The sequence below is a fragment of the Bombus vancouverensis genome, chromosome 5 (assembly GCF_051014615.1).
Source record: "Bombus vancouverensis nearcticus chromosome 5, iyBomVanc1_principal, whole genome shotgun sequence".
NCBI classification, from domain to species: Eukaryota; Metazoa; Arthropoda; class Insecta; order Hymenoptera; family Apidae; genus Bombus; species Bombus vancouverensis.
In genome coordinates this window covers 6,887,280-6,905,955 of record NC_134915.1, presented here as the reverse complement: position 1 = coordinate 6,905,955, position 18,676 = coordinate 6,887,280, and the positions used below count along the sequence as shown (strand labels likewise).

Genomic DNA, 18,676 nt, shown 5'->3' with positions numbered 1-18,676 from the left:
CAGTTAATTCCGTCACGCAACTGAAAAAAAGAACTAAATGCAATTCTTTTCAAGTTGCTGGAATTCGCCATTTCGTAACCAATATCATCAAAGTCAATACCACCAGCCACACCCAAGTGAATGTACTGCATAGAAATAGTTCAAAAGCTTAAAACGAGGAATAACAAATCTTAAAGTGAGTCGTGCAAAAAATGCCAGACTATTGTTCATGATAACGATTTGACAAATACTACTGATAAATATAATTAAATATAAATTTACATAAATATTTGCAAACTGTTTATGATTTATAAGTTACTCGTCGTTATAAAGAATAAGAGAAAACTACATTGACATGAGTCCTATCTGATTTTTGCTCAAAACAGTGCTTTCTGCAGTAATTTTCAAATTATTTGACGACGCCAAATTAGTCGATTCAACCCTTTATATTAAAACGCTTAATTTATATATTAAAAAGTTTGCAGAAAATTTTTCTGCGCACAACGGATGTATTTACAGACATATCTTTTGAACAAGATTAGCCCTTCATAATAAGAGATCTTTTAAAAAGCATTAAATGTTTGTAGATTTATTATCCGCTCAAAGATACATGCGATATACTGAATATGAAAAATTAGCTATCGCACAGCAGTGTAAAAAGGGAAGAACCCACATGATAACATGTTGGTTAGATGGCCAAAAATCTAACATGTCCAAAATCATTCTAATAGAAGTACAGATTTGATTTAAAATTCCACGAATTTTAAACAGATAGAAAATCAGACGGTGAAATTCGACGACTTGAAAGTTTTCAGTAAAAAAAAAAATTCCTCTGTCAATGTCAATTTCTTGCGTGGAATAGAAACTAATTTTTACTGCTTTACACAAATCTGGTTTCACAACGGGAAATCATAAAAATTGTTCGTAGAGTGAGTATATACTACCGTGCGTAAGCATTAAGACACTTCCAAATTATTGCAAGTACATAAAATATATTTGAAATAAGGCTCTATAATGTACATTCGCATCTGATCTTATCTCTGTTAACCTTGTGCGATTAGTCGATATTGTCCAATACAATAGTTGATATTCATTAGTGTAATTAAAAAGCAAAACACAATTGAAGATGAATGAACATTACTTCCATGAAAACAGCTAAGGTCAGTGACTGTAAGCATACATATCTGTACAATGTTGAGAGTTTAGAATGATTGCAATATGCGTTTATTCAATTACATTCTATAAGTTTATATAGATTTTATCAAGTGTTAGCTAGTTACTAGTAATGAATATGGGACTTGTTTGGCAAAAGTATATTTTCCTCGTTCCAGTTTCGATTTGGCAGTACATTTAATACCATTTACGACGAGAATTAAGGAGTTAACACTAGAGAAACATATTTCTAATATAATCTTTAAAATATAATAATTATATAAACGTTTTGTTTGAGTTGCACCGAGTGTTCGCATACTTGTGCATATAGCAGTGTATATAATTTGCTTAATGCACCGGATTTGAGTAGCGATCGGGCAATCGCTTATGCGTCATTCATGTTTTCGTAGTCAGCTGCGCATGGGTTCCTATTGTCCTAAATCTAGTGATTTATGACAAATGGTCGATAGTACAGAACGGTACTAAATTGAGTTTTTGAAACAGGATTCTCCTAAGTAACGCCCAAATAAAATACAGAATAACATCGGGATTAACATAAATCTTTATTTTCAAGATATCTATATTTAATGATCGCAATTTCAGCATTGCTTACTTGCAATCGAAAAAGGCAAGTTGCCAGTACGTATTAAAAATTCAAATTTCATAGGTATAATCTACGTTAAATTTTTTACGGAAGAAGACACTGTTTTCAAATTACTCGATATTAACAATAAAGCACAATGATACGTGTAGTTCCATAATTCACTGATGTCTAAAATTAGAATTATTTTTGATTCGCCTGTCTCCGTAGTTAGAATCATTATTTTTGCTCTTACAAAATTACGTAAAAATACTCGAAAAATAAAATCATGAAAAGAAGCTTTGCAATATTCGCAGAAACAATGGATTATTAGTATTCTCGAAAATGTTACCGTTTGTAGAATAGACAGAAATATAAATTCAGTTACAAGGAACCATTTATTTATAAACTATTTGCAAAAAAAATTGTTCTCATTATTCTCATATTAAATTCTCACTTTCACGCTGCTTGCTTCTATCAACTCTTGGTCGAATATTATTTTATTAGTCGAATATTATTTTGATATACAATATAATCTCGATTATACATCACATACATACATTATCACAACGTTCAATCATCAGAATGTTGTATAATTCTCCATAGTGTATGTCATATACATTTATACGTATATAGCTATATAGGTATATAATCCATATAGTACTTGTTTCCCCCTATTAAGATTGTCAACGACTGTAACTGTCGAAATAAAATCTCGTCACAACATTTCAGTGCGGTATTTACATTCGAAACGTTACAAACAATAATGTCTGTAAAACGGACGTTGGGAATGTTGTCAGTTGCCGAGAAATACGATATCACTCAAATGATTGAAAGAGGTGAGACTCGTGATACCATAGCAAAACAGTACAATATTTCATTTAGAACTCTGAGCGTAATAAGAGACAACCGTGCAGGGATAATAGAAGAATTCCAGAACAGCTTACCGGGTCCTAGCACTTCCAAAGTAGCTTCTACAAAAGATGAAGCTAATGAAAAATTCGAAACAACACTTCGCCAGTGGTACATACGATATAGAAATAAAAACATAACAATAACGCATGAGATTTTAGGGAGTAAAGCTCGGGAATTGAATACAAAGATGCGCGGTGCTGCTAATTTTAAAGGCAGTACGACTTGGGTGACAAGTTTTAAAAGACGTTACGGTTTACGTGAAGGGGATACGCCTGAAGATATAGAAATAGGAAATGAAGATGAAGCGAATAAGTGCAAAGCTCAAATTAAAAATCTTCTGCAAAGCGGAGAATACACATTGGATAACATCTACAATGCCGATTGCTTAGGAATACTGTGGACAGCAGTACCACAAAAAACTGCAATGTATAAGCAATCACTAAAGATGAGTACCCCGCACGGCGAAAAAGTTACGATAATTCTTGGTGCAAATGCTACCGGAAGTCATCAGTTGCCAGTACTAGTAGTCGGAACAAAAGTGAATCCTCCATGTTTAAAATCCTTCAGAATTCTGACAAGTATCTACAGAGCTAGCGACCTGCCTATCATAGACAGTAACCTTTTCGATGAATGGTTTGATGAATGTTTCTTAAAATCAGTTAGAGAAAGACAACAAAAAATAGGGCGCAGAATGAAAACTCTGCTGTTGCTAGATAACGTTTTCCCTCATCACGAAACCGGGATGGTAAGTACAAAAGATGAATTAGTTAAAATCATGTATCTTTCATACGACGCTGCACAGCTCATGCAACCAATGGATCATGGAATAATCGAGTGTTTCAAGCGAAAGTGCAAAATCCAATTGCTGAAAACATTAGTTCCACATTCTGAACCCTATACAAAAGGAACAGTGGTAAATGAGCACTATGACTTAAATATGTGGGATTGTTGCCGCATTGCAAGTCATGCTTGGACAAATGTCAGCACGTCAATACTGAAAAACGCGTGGGACAACCTTCTGAAGGATGAAAGCGGACAGAGTTTGGAAGAGCCCGAAATAAGACAGGACATAGATGAAGCACTTAAAGAACTGAGTAAAATACCAGAATGCGGAGAGTGCGACAGTATTGCTGTGATGAACTGGTTTGAAACTAATAAGAAACATGCCGCCCCACAAGAAGATCTCAACAGTGCTCTTATGCAGTTTATAAATGCAACTATGGATACAGAAGCGAACAAACCTACTGACGAGAAATTTGAAGATATACTTGATGATGGCAGCTCTTCATAAAAGGCCTAGATGATTTGAACTACAAAATGAAAGTAACTCGGAGAAACTACTTATATTAAAACATATACATTAAATTTATAAAGAAATATAATATGCTTTAGTGTCAAGTAAAGAATGAGATGGGTAAGATTTTATGTAGCGTTTAATTGTTTGTTTGTAACATTTTTTTTGAAATATATGTCACTGGGTATACGAAAAGCTGTTTTCCTACTATCCGGATATTTATTATTATTAGTTCCTATAATCAAGGTTCTGCAATATAGGCAAGACAAGAAAAGACGCGAAATGGTATTCTTCTATTTACATTCTCTTTGACTTTCATACTTTCAATTTGATAAATTAGAGTTAAAGCAACTGTTAACTCAAACCTTTATAGGGAATATCAAGATGGACCGATCAATGTATTAAACAAATATATGGTCCCACAAAAAAATGACGATGACCTTCAAATCTTATTTAAAAAATGCCTCTTAGAAAAAGCATTATCTACCACTGCGTTTGCTCCTCGAAATAGCGTAACTTTGTCTCGTGTAGTCTTTTCCACACAAGCATTAAAAACAATCATTATCATTATCTTGTGCTCTTACAAAATTACGTAAAAATACTCGAAAAATAAAACCATGGAAAGAAGCTTTGCAATATTCGCAGAAACAATGGATTATTAGTATTCTCGAAAATGTTACCGTTTGTAGAATAGACAGAAATATAAATTCAGTTACAAGGAACCATTTATTTATAAACTATTTGCAAAAAGAATTGTTCTCATTATTCTCATATTAAATTCTCACTTTCACGCTGCTTGCTTCTATCAACTCTTGGTCGAATATTATTTTATTAGTCGAATATTATTTTGATATACAATATAATCTCGATTACACATCACATACATACATTATCGGAACGTTCAATCATCAGAATGTTGTATAATTTTCCATAGTGTACCTCATATACATATATACGTATATAGTTATATAGGTATATAATCCATATAGTATTTGTTTCCCCCTATTAAGATTGTCGACGACTGTAACTGTTGAAGTAAAATCTCGTCACAACATTTCAGTGCGGTATTTACATTTGAAACGTTACAAACAATAATGGCTCCAACACGAAAACGGTTACGGTTGACAGTTGAGAAAAAATATGAAATCCTTCAGATGATAGACAAAGGTGAGTCTCATAGATCCATAGCAAAAAAGTATGGAATTGGGCGTGCCACCGCGTCCACGATAAGATCAAGACGAGAAGAGATAATAAAATTATTTGAGACCAACTCAGCAGCTACTAGCCGTTACACAACAGTATTAGAAGTGGGATGCTCTGTTCCGAATTTCCACAAAGCTCTTCACCAGTGGTACACACAATGTACAAAAAAAAACAGAAATGTAACAAATGCAATGTTAAAGGATAAAGCTCGGGAATTGAATGCACAATTTCGCACAAATCATAGTTTTAAAGGCAGTCTCCGTTGGGTGACAAGATTTAAAGAACGTTCCAATTTCCGTAAAGAGGATATCAGTAAAGATTTAGGAAATCAATATGAAGCGGATATCTTCAAAGCTGAGATTAGAAAACTTCTGCAAGACGGGGAGTACACATTGGATAATGTTTACAATGCCGACTGCGCAGCACTAATGTGGAAAGCAGTACCAGAAAAAACTCTGCTCTTTGAGAAATCGCAATCAAGGAGAAGAATGGGAGAAGGACAAGTTACTACATTTCTCTGTGCAAATGCTACCGGATGTCATAAGCTGCCGGTACTAATAATCGCCACGATTGAGCATTTTCCATCTTTCAATAGTTTTCACACAAGTTATCCATCAATTATGAACAAAACTAACACCAAGCCTTTCATGGACAGTAACATACTCAATGAATGGTTCAATAAATGTTTCTTAAAATTAGTTACAGAAAGACAACAGAAAAACGGACACAGAGAGAAAACTCTGTTGTTGTTACATAACGGAGGCTCGGATCGCGAAAACAGGATAATAAGTACAAAAGATGAATTTGTTAAAATCATGTACTATTCGTATGAGGCTGCACCATTCATACAACCAATAGATCGTAGAATAATCGCATGTTTCAAGCGAATGTACAGAAACAAACTGCTAGAATCATTAATGCCAACATCTAACAGCGTTTCAGAGGAAGAACTTATACACATCTATTCCCAATTAAATATAGACGATTGCTGTCGTATGGTACATAATGCTTGGTCAAAAATCAAGAGTCCAATACTGAAAAACGCGTGGGACAAGCTTTTGAAAGATGAAAGCGAACAGAGTTCGGAAGACCCCGAAATAATAAAAAAAGACATAGACGAAGCTCTTACTAAACTGAACAAAATACCAGGATGCGGAGGGTGCGACAGTATCGCTGTGATGAACTGGTTTGAAACTGATAAGGAACATAATACCGACACACAAGATGATATCCAGGAAACTCTTCTAGATTTTATAAACGCAGCTACGAATACAGAGGCGAACGAACTTTGAAAATTTACTTGATAATAACTCTCCATGAAAGGCTTAGATGGTTTGAACTACAAAAAGAAAGCAATTAGGAGGAATTACTTATATTAAGACACATATATTTGAAAATATATTAAGAAATATAATATGTATTATTGACAAGAAAGGTATGGGACGCGTAAGATTTTATGTAGCGCTGAATTGTTTGTTTGTACCATTTAGTTTGAAATATATGACAATCGGTATACGAGAAGCTGTTTTCTAATATCCTGATATTTATTATTATGAGTTACGATAATCAAGAATCAACAATATATGGAAAACAAGGAAAGATGCGAAATGGTCTCCTTGTATTTACGTTCTCTTTGACTTTCATATTTTCAATTTGAAAAATTAGAGTTAAAGTAACTGTTAAATTAAATCTTTGTAGGGAATATCGAGATGGATCGATTAATGTATTAAACAAATATATGGTCCCACAAAAAAATGATAATGACCTTAAAATCTTATTTAAAAAATGACTTTCAGAAAAAACATTATCTATCACTGTGTGTGCTCCTCCATATAGCACAACTTACTGCTGTGTAGTTTTTTCTATGAAACCACTAAAAACGAAAATATTTAGGTGTTCCGATTTATGTATCCCATCCCATACATCGACGGATATTTATCAGTGCGAGTACCTACCAAAGCCGCTGGATACGTAAATAATCTGTGCAAAACTTGATTTGGAATTAAATTTATATTTATAAAATCATATTATATAGAAAGAAATACAATACACAAATTAGCTTCTTCTTCCCCTCTTCTATCTCGTATTCTTTATAATTTGTCTTATTAAACGAAATTATTATTAAGAGTTTAATTATTGGGAATGGCGACCTCGCCGATTTAAATAACTGTGAAATATATTATCAAGATTTTCATTCTCAATAACTTTTCGTCGGCTTTGGTTTTCAAGTTATGAAGCAATTTGTTAGTAAAAGATTAGCATTTATTATAATTATTCACATTTATCTGTGATCTCTATTCTGATGTTTTGTATAAAATTATTTATTTTTGTAATTTTGCAAAAAATTACAAGTTTTACCAAATTTCATTTGTATAAAGTGTAAAGGAAACATCAAATATGACATTAGACGCGTTAGAAGCCAAAGAAAATGCTAAATACTCTACAGTTTGAATTAAAAGAAAATATAATAGAATATATTTTAATCTTATAAGAAGACAATTGCTGACAATCCTTTAGAAAGAATTTCAATCACAGCTTATAATTTTGATGTAATGTAAATATATCATCGTATTCTGATATCTACCAACTATCTCTTACCCAACAAATGTCTTAATTATCTTCCAAAGAAACTAAAAATTATGATTATTATTAATATTTTCGGAGATGTACGAATTATTGAACATATGCCATAAAATGAGCAGTAGCGTTAAACTAAATCATTAAACGTAAATGTTGATGCAGGTACTCGTTAACATACGTCTCTAAAATATTTACATCTTCTTAAAAGAAAGTAACAGTTTTCTGACATAAGGGGATGTCCTGAAATAAAATGTCAAAAAATCGTGTTTTTTTTATTGCTTAAATCGATAGATAAACTATCTAAGAATATATTTGCAAAGTGATAAAGGCCAATTCTAAATATTTCCAAGAATATAAAGCAAACGAGCGTGGAGCAGGTATGCGAGCGCTCGCCACTCCGACTTTCTATTCAGAGTTTCATACCTGAAAAAGGTTGAAGGGTTGTTCAATACAATAGTTATAATCCATGGTTGTATCCAGTCGAGTCTTAATGTGTCTAATAGAAGTACAAATGTGTATGATTCATTTAGTGTACGTGACTTTACCTACTAGTTTGTAGCATTAATAACTAGTTTTGTTCAGATTGTAAGAATTTGTACACATCGTAAGAATATTATGGTTTGGCCATTAGAAGGGACGTGGATTCTGTCCAAAAGATGAAAGAAGCTATAACAGCAACGCTGAATCATCCCGATCGATTGATTAATAAAGAAGTTGAGAAACACATTCGCCCAATTTATGAAGATCTCTCAGACGGTAACCTCTTTAACGCGATGCTTATGCGGTTATACTCAAAATTCCAATGAGTCGTTCAACTCAACAATTTGGCTCATCATTTCAAAACACCTCAATTCGGGCCAAAAGATCGTTGAAATTGCTGCCTACACGACTGCAGGTATGTTCAACGAAGGGTATTCAGCGATTCTGAGTGTCATGCAGTTGCTTAATTTGAATATAGACCAGCAGTGCAAAATGTTTACTGATATCGCTGACACGCGACGGATCGAGGGAGAGAACAAGCGCCAGGCATTTAGCCGTAAAGAGGCTCATACAGCTCGTAGACTCCATCAAATGCATCAAAAGAAGGACTGATATATTGACCAGGAATAGCTGAGTAGCAGATTTTCAACGTAAGTAACTAAAAATTGATATTTTTTCCTATTGAAAACTTTAAAACGCGTTTTCACCAGTTTTTATTTTCACGATTTTTCTAAATTGGTGGGCGCAATAGCAAAAAAAACTAAACGACTTATTTAATTGAACCAACAATTTTTTCCTTCAGTATTAAATTCTCTTCTAAGTGAACTAAAAAAGTTCGTCAAAAAGTTTATTTAAACAATTGCTATAGCACCTTAAATTTTTTTTTAAACACATTTCTTTCTTAAACCCGCCGAAATTTTTAATTTCACATTTTTTTCTGCCTTTTTTTAGTTCACCCTGAAGAAAACAAAAATTTAATCCTTTTTTGATTTTTTGTTTCAGTCAAGAATTACGAGGCGGATCTTTCCCGCCGATTGAAGACTGCAGCGACAAGACGCCCATGAAATAGGCTTAGAAATCTGTTATAATTTTTTTTTGCTTTAAAAAGAACTTTTTTGTATTCGTTAAATATATATAAAACCATACTTCAAAATTCAATAACTTCATTTCTTTCTTTTCCTTCTAAAAAAAAAATCACAAAAAAACGCTGTTTTATAACGTTACAATTTAGGACACCCCAATAACAAGCTAATATTTCTTTAAGGAATAGCGAATTACATCTATCAATGCGTCAAAAAATATAATCTTACTTTTAAAAATGTATGTAACATTCCTCTTACCTCAACGCCTACATCTATCAATATTCTGGCTACATTATACGATATCACCCTAGATCTCCCATATATGTTCCTAAACACAACTTTCTTCTTCAGAATATCGAGCCGAAATTATTCGGCGAATCGAAGTTACCCGTGGCAGTTAAAAATATTTACAATTATGTTTAATAAAGGTCAAAAAGGTAACAATTCTATTTACACTATGAAATTTGTAAAAGTAAATCCGTACTTGAGGACAGCATATCTCGTTCATCTCTGTCGAAATATAGTTATACTTACTAAAACTCCTTTATCAGATTATTAAGTCAGAATATTATATGTTGAATAAGAAATATTTAATATCGTCAGCTTCATGTCCAATTTTATGTTACATTCGTTGTTAGAAATTGTAAAAGAAAGACTATTCGTTACATTAGAATGTGTTTAAAGAAACAAAATGAAAGCTGTTCATCGGGTTTTAATAGATCAAGTAATTGGACAAACTTCCCCATATTTAGGAAACCGTTTAGGCATTTCTTTCGCCTGCTGTTTGATTCGATGAATTTTTCCTAATTGTACTTTAACCCCTTCATAACACTAGACGAGATATCTCGCGTCCTGATGCAACCAGTCAAAACCACCAGCCGCACCCAAGTGAGTGGACTGCATAAAAATAGTTCAAAAGCTGATAACGGGGGCTGCCAAATTTGAAAGTAAGTCGCGGAAAGAATGCCAGATTATTATTCATGATAACGATTTGAGAAATACTACTAATAAAAATTCAATAATACTTGCTACAAGGTTTTGTGGTAACAAAGATGCAATCGTCGCTTTATCTATAGAAAATTATACAACTGTGGAGTCTTGGGAAAGTGGTGACTCGTGATTTATGGAAGCTTGGCCCTCCGCTGAAGAGCGAAGGCATTTTTGCTTGTATATTAACCTGTGATGAAGTATGTGATGACGCACACCAATAAAAAGCAACCACATTACTTCTTATCATCAGGAAATCCATTTACACATATGCCTAAGCGTGCACTTCACCCAGTGAATTATTAATGCATACATACATACATGCTATGAATTTTGAATGTACCACTCCCCATAACTTTATACTTCTAATTTATAAATGTTTTACATTTCAGAATGCTTACATTTCATCACCCCGAAATGCAGAAATCATTAGCAATACCATTTACGACGAGAATTAAAGAGTTAACACTAGAAAAACATATTTCTATCATAATGTTCAAAATATAATAAAAATATCAACGTTTTGTTTGAATTTGTATATGATCAAGGTGGTATATATAATTTACTTAACGCACTTGATTTAAGTGACGATCAGGCAATCGCTCATGCGTCATTCATGTTTTCGTAGTCATCGACGCCTGGTTCATAGCCTCCTGCATCCAATGATCATCGACAACTGGCCGATAGCACATAACGGTATTAAATAGAGTTTTTTCTAAATAGGATTCTCCTAAGTAATGAATCTCCAGATTGAGATTGATTGACTGAGTCTTTTGATCGAAACTACGCTAAAACTCCTAGTAAATCTTAGCTGCCTAATTAAAACTACCTTAAACTAATAGAATTTGATTATTCTAAGTCTCTGATTAAAACATAACTTGACCTTTATTCAATTCTTATATCTTCTAATCAAAATTTGCAATAAATCAAACTACAGAGGCTCTTGAAAGTATTCGCACATTTGCCATCACATCTCATGAACATATTATGTTTGTTATATTAGACGTTTTGAAATTTCATTAGCTCTGTAATGGCATGCAACTCTTATGATTGTATTGGTGAAGTTATAAACAATTCCAAAAATATATACAGAAGTTATAAGATACTTAGCACACGTATACAAATACTTTACAGAGATCACGAAAGTATTTAAACAGGCAGTCACAATGTTAATACGTCTCAATATTCAGTGGAAACATCTTTAACACGTATTATATTCATACCATGTACTAATTTTTTCCTAAATATAAGTTTGGAGTAAATATCTTGTAACTTCTACATTTATTTTCAGATTAAATTCAAATCTCGCCAATATAATCATGGCAATTGCGTCCTATAATAGGGTTAATGAAATTTCATGTTTTATGTAACATGCATAATATGCACATACAACATAAAAGTTTTATATGGTAAATAAATAAATGCTCTTGCGAGTCACTATACGTGTTATGAGTCATGACTAATAATTGAACTAGATCCCATGATTGTTTGATATTATACCCGCCTATGCTTCAGATGGGGTGAGGCGATTCCAACAATACTTAATGTAGTACTTGTGACTATTCTGAAAAGTTTTCTCCTGGTTTCGAAATTTTCTGTGCTTTGGTCAATTATTCTTTGCATGCTGATGCATGGCGTTTATCGAAGCTCTTCGATAATCTCTGACCAATGGCACGTTTATGTGGCTTGCCAACGAAAAGCTGACTTTCTAGGTCTAGAAACACGCAATTCTACCATCTTTCAAACTGCCAGATACCTTCTAATAGCATAACCGTAACATAAATTATATTAGCGGTGAACGCATAAGACATTACAACACACGTTAAAGACACGTTACGCCTTATAATGGCATGTGTGTTTGAATAAAGTAGAGAATAACGTCGGAGTTATTATAAATTTTTATTTTCAAGATATCCGTATTTAATGATCGCAACTTTAGCATTGCTTACTTTCCGTCGAAAAAGGCAAGTCGTTAGTACATACTTAAAAATAAATATGGATTTTCGATAGAATCGTTAAATATAGGTTTCCTTCTTGCTTATTGAAAGATATTGAAAACTACCGTTGAAATGTATAAATTGATGAAAAATATCTTGGGTTTATGTAAAAAATATAGTTACGTTTTCAAACATGGTACTGTATAAATTACTTTATGAAATATTAATGGACTTGAATGTGAAGTTAAAAACTTTGAATTTTTCATATCACTTTTATTCATTCATGATTTTTATATATATATATAATAACTTAAATATATATATATATATTTAAATTATTATTGTTTATTAAATTTCCAATATAACTTCGATTAATATTTTCAAATACTGACACTGTATTTTTGAAATCATTTATTGAGAGACAAATCCTTCGTTGAAACACAGTTTTAATATAGCGTCTTCTAAATTTTACTTGTGTATCTCAAATTAAATCATTTATTTAATAGATGGATACTTAACGAATTATGAACAATAAAATAATAATGAATATTATCTTCCCACAAAATATGTAAAACTATAGTAACGGGATTTATTAATAATTCCGATGAGATTAAAATAAATTTAATCCTTTACAATTCTGGAAACAGATAACTGACACCACTTGCAAACTAAACTACGTATAAAGGTACATTTCAAAGCAGCATTCATCGATTTTATTGAAATTTATATGGGAAATACATAGTTCTTAGAAAACTGTACCGCGCGTATATTTATTGGCAATCATCCAATTATCAATGAAATGAAAATAGTTTTCGAATCTTGAAAGCTGCATGTGTGTTTTTTAATTGCATGTTATTGAAAACAAATCAGACACAAAGTTTAAAGAAAAGAGTTATTTATTTAAAATATATATTTAAAAATTTGAATATGTCTAATCATTTTTCTTGTTTCTCATTTCCAGTTAAATTTATATAAATACATGAACTATAGACCAAAAAAGAAAATCTGTTTTTAAAATTGTTTGTCCTCTTACATTAGAATTATGTTTGCTTATCTTTCGAATTGTAACTACACACCAGAAATGATCGAAATACGTGGAATAAAATGTCAAAATATACAATTGCCAAAATTCATAATTTTGTTTTTATTACTGGTTCTAAACTTATCCCATTTCTCGGCATTTCTTACCATTTCTTACATATATACATAATCTACTACCTGTAATTAATATTTAAATATGTTATCTCGTTAACGTAGTATTTGTACTGTTTCAACTATAAAGTGTATATAAAACAAAATAGTTGGAAAAATCTTCAAAATATAAACATCATACATATTGAATGAGAGCTCTGTTTTTAAAGTTCCAAGTTTACATATTCACTTTCACTTTCACTCGGAATACGAAATAATGTCATATTACAATTTTATTATGTAAATATTCAACAAAAAGTCAGTGTCACATTTCGAGATCTTTATAAATTCAATAATTTGTTCTTGTTCAAATGTATTTTAATCGAAAATCTTGACACACTCCGGAGTACCCTATACACAAGGCTCTCAATAACACTTTACACGTTTTTTTTCTTTTTAACGCAATTAGAGACTCGGGCTCCTTATAACATTTAATGGATAGTATTCTAAAATGACTAGAAGAAAATTGAGTGTTAACGAGAAACGTATATCGTAAAATTAATAGTATGGTGACGAATTTTATATTGACTCAAAACATTTCCTGTGATGTACCTACATAGAAAGTGATAACGGTTATTCTGAAAATATTTATGATAGTAATTCCGAGAGTGACATAGTTCTAATAAAAAGACGAGTGACGTAATTAATAATTTCTGGCGATAATGAATAGAAGAAACTGATGAGAATGAGAATACTGGTATAAATGTCACGCCTAAAGGATAGCATCGATAAAAAATTAATTACGCGATGGAGACAAAAATTATTGGATCTAAAATTTCTGTTCATTGCAACAAACTAATTACTTTCGTGATACATGTCCTCGAACACCAGAGCATCGGATCGGAGAATGTTTTGAGAGATACTATACCATGATGGAATAGTATAGAATATGATTTTTATATCAAATGAAACCATGTTATTATTTCACATATGTGTGTGAAGTCGAAAAGAACAATAAATTTTGTTTATTATTTGTCTTCCATTATGTTATTACTATTTATTCATTGAAAATTAATTTCGACCATATATAGCATATATACCACCTATATATAGCATATACACAGGTGCTATATATAGCATATATAGCACCTGTGTATAAACTAACAATGACCGTTAGGGGTTTTAAAAGATGTCTTGCAGCCTGTAGTTCCCAAAATATTCTAAAAAATATAATCTCAATTCTCATCTTTTCTTCAAATATATTTCGCAAGAACTACTTTTTCTATCCCAATAAGGATGCATATAAATTAAAATGAACGTTAAAATTTGGTATATAAAAAATATAGAAAAAAAGAGATCGCTCTTTTTAAACCAAAAAATAATATTTGAAGTCATGAGATTATATAACTGAATAACTGACATACGTACATTAAAATAGTACATTAACAAAAAGATAGTCAGTCGAGAAAGTGAGGAACTAAATTAAATACAAAAATAAAAGAGGAAGGCGAAGGGGATGAATCCAGATAAGAAAAATATTAAACAATTTTATTAAAATGACTATAAATTCAAAAGTGCACACACTTGCACTAAAATGCTGAATAAATGATCTGACATAATTTAAATCTGTAATTTCCATTTTAATGACAGTCAATAGTCATAGAAGATAAATCTTATATTACTGTATGTATATACTATTCTTTATTATTTCAATTCTTATTTAAATTACAAGTTGATCTAACGTAACATACATTTTATCGAAAAAGAGAGGAAGTGAGGAGAAAGAAAATACTAGCGTTATAAAATATTACAATACTCTACCGATGACATTAAAATATGTGACACAGCTATCACTTTTCCTGATTAATTTCTTATACAAATTTTTTCAAAAATTCTTTGACTGTGAAAGATATAAGCAATTGAGGAATCAGAACAAATTGACAACACAGCGTTTAATCGTTTGTACTCATGCGCATGGCTGTTTCATTCGTTCTATGTCGTCATCAATAGTAGGTCATCGCACTCTTCCTCATTCCCCTCTTACTCTTTATTATCATACACATAGAAAAGTAAGAATCATAATAATGTCTCTGAGCAACATAACAATGTACAAATTAATGTTTAACCAATATGCAAATAAAAATTAGGCACATCATGTCACATCCAATGTACTCAGCATATTATAACAACCTCTGATAGTACGAAAACTATACACACTGTAAAAAGCATAAATTAATGTATGATATAATTTACACTATACAAAAAATATACACGTAAAACAACATTAATAATACTAGAGCTTGCCTTGTTCTTTATACCTTAACATCGTATGATGCATCTTTTGCATTCTTCCGATTGAAATTTACGTTTTCTTATACACATATTTTTCTTCCAAAATTGAAGATAATTCGCGAGAAATTCTCTTTCGAAATGAATGGTTATTTTCTTTGATTTTGTGATTTAAGTCAGCTAAATCATTATTTATTTTTATGCTTAAGTTAATATAAATCTATATGTAAATATCTGTACATGAATCTTTACATATGTGTGTATGGATCTTAAGAAAATATCAAGTAGTCATAAAAATATCATTTTGTATTAACCTATAATTCATTACCACTAATTTTGATACATATTATATAAAAATTTTAAAAGTCATAGATGCATTTATCTCTTGTACAATCAAGCTTTAAAGTTTTTTTATTTCATAATATATGTATTATATATGTATCTATTTCATAAAATCACATATATATAAAAAGATATATAACATAGTAATGTGTATAAAAATAAAGTAATTAAAAGTTATAGCTAGATGTAATGTAAATAAGGGAAAAAATTAAGAAAGTCAGAGATTTAACTATTCTTCAAAACTCATAAGTTACCTAATACTGTATACTACTTGTATACGTACATTTAACTATTCTGACAAACTATAGTTATTCTTTGAATAATAAAAATCTAAAATCATAACTTTCAGTACCATAAATTACTAAAAGCAATTATCATTTCAAAGAACAGTACCAGATCTTTGACATATAAACTACTATTATTATGTAATCTAACATTTTAAAATATATTGAATTCTTGATCAAGATTCTATACAAATTTTCTATTATTCATTCATATTATTCATAAGAAAGAGACAAATCTAAAACTTTACTATGTATGAACTTGTAATATATACTTACTTTATAAACTTGGCCATACGTTCCATTACCAACAACTTCGATTAACTCGAAAATACCTGCTGGTTCCTATAACACACATACACACATATAAATATATATACATGCATATACAATTTAAGTATAAATTATATTTGTATATCGTGTTTTTTGTACAATGTATATATACAATACACTGCATGATGTATATTATGTATAAAATAATATTTGAATCAACAATTTTCAATCAGTTATTTTCATATACTAAAATACTGTTAAATATTTTATAGGTCCTTAAGAAATAGATGTATCACAATACTTAAATCTTTAATATTCAAATAATATGAACTGTTAATATTTGTTTAATAGGTACATGTATACACATCTGCATAGTGTATGCATGTATGCACTATATTTAGTTCACATTCTAAAAAAAGTTACATATATTACAACTTATTAGAAATAAAAAAATTCTTGCATCAATGAAAAATAATACAATAATGAAAGAGAGAAAAATGAGATAATAATAACTAACTATAATTTTATATTTACTTAATAATACTGTACGTAAAAATTGTATGTGTAATATCTGTTCACAATATTAACTGTTAATCTTAATTTTTAGATAATTTGTATAAATCAGTCCAAAACTGTAAACGCGAACAAAATACAAAAATGACTAACTAAACAACTTCGAATCTCCTTAATTTATTTTTTAAAAAGCATTTAAAAAGCAATTTTAAAGAATTGTACAGAAATTCAACAAAATTGTATTCTCTTATTTCCTTCTTTCTTCATTATGCTGTGGTGCTACCAAGAAATAATAATCATCGTTTACTCTTATGAGGTTAATTATCAATCATTGAATTCATAGAAACTACAAAAAATAGACTTCTGCGTCCATAAACAAATATCATTAAATATTAGATTATGCCTGATAAATAAAAAGCATTAAAAGTCGTAACGCACCTTCAAAGCGTTCAGATCAATGTCGTCGAGCGAACAGTTGACGCTCGGTGCCAAATTATGCGCCATCTTGATACGCCACTTGCGCTCCTTGCGAGATATCTTTTCCACTTGAGCTCAACAAATCCACCGTCTATCCCCTTTTCTGCTTCTCTCGTTATTGTTCTTATTCCTTATTGCAATTTAAACCGTATAATAATGTAGAGATATAGAAAGAAGAAAATTTCGTCTTCGCACTTACACTACACAGAACACCAGGATCACTAATAGAAAATTTTTATTAAAATAATTCACCGGTAAACTGGTTACACGAATATTTTCATGAAAATTTAACCGAACACAACCGAAAGAGAAAGGAAATACACATAGAGCAATGGCACATGGCGTATGAAAGAACTCTAACGATCAACGAAGGAACAGTTTACCAATCAGATTAGAAAACAATACACTTCCATCACGTTCTCCCCGAATTTTTCGTAAAATATAAATATCAATAATGCGTAATGGCAAGTAACGTATTACACACTCACAGCGCTAAGCGCTGGATTATCGTATCGTCATAACGGATGCGGCACAACCGAGCCGAGCCCAAACACCACGGCAGCGGCCGTTCTACGTCCTGTCGTACTGCTTGCTGCACGCCTCTATTCCCTCTCATTCCCTCCTTGGCACTCTCTTACTATCTTCATCGTTCTTATGCGTGCGCACACATGCTTTTTCTGTTCTCTCTTATTAATGTAGACAATATTTTCACCGTCTTTGTTTTTCGTGCGCTACGATTGTATACCACTATGCTTCTTGACGTCATCAGCCCAACTATGATGGCGGCAAGTACTTACTTCCCTTCCTAATTTTCCTATCATAAAATAAAATCAAAAAATCATTTCACTGATGGTTTCACTATTTCCCAATTATAATTAATAAGTATGATATATTTTAATAATATTTGTATATTTCATAAATGATTATTTCTTTTGTAAATGTATAACACCATATTTCACACAAATGGAAAATTTAAATAATTAAAAATAAAAAAGATGACCGTTTAACATTCTTTCTTTAATACAATTTTCATTAAAACCTAATATATTTTTAAATAACACTGAAACATCTTTGGAATAATAATACTTTTATGTATGTTCTTTTTGTAACACTTCCATTATGAGTATACTTATGTTATGATTATACTTATTTTTAGAAAATACAGGACTGATATAATAACA

General features: G+C 31.1%; 1 protein-coding gene and 1 pseudogene across 14 annotated transcripts in view; one reads left to right on the top strand and one right to left on the bottom strand.

Annotated features, from left to right (window-relative positions):
• Window positions 1-18,111, bottom strand: part of msn (serine/threonine-protein kinase msn) — an 87,220-nt gene extending 69,109 nt beyond the window's left edge. For 6 of the 14 annotated variants that reach the window (XM_033339721.2, XM_033339722.2, XM_076618895.1 and 3 more), the window contains exons 1-2: window positions 17,457-18,108; window positions 16,512-16,577 (exon numbers count right to left, since the gene is read on the bottom strand). In XM_033339721.2, the coding sequence (XP_033195612.1) occupies window positions 16,512-16,577; window positions 17,457-17,522 (132 nt within the window). In that variant the 5' untranslated portion in view covers window positions 17,523-18,108. Of the gene's footprint in view, window positions 1-16,511; window positions 16,578-17,456 lie in introns of all 14 variants that reach the window. The other 8 variants (XM_033339723.2, XM_033339724.2, XM_033339726.2 and 5 more) reach the window with 5 other exon arrangements.
• LOC143302691 (uncharacterized) lies at window positions 8,170-9,285 on the top strand (annotated as a pseudogene).
• Window positions 18,112-18,676: the final 565 nt, after the last annotated feature.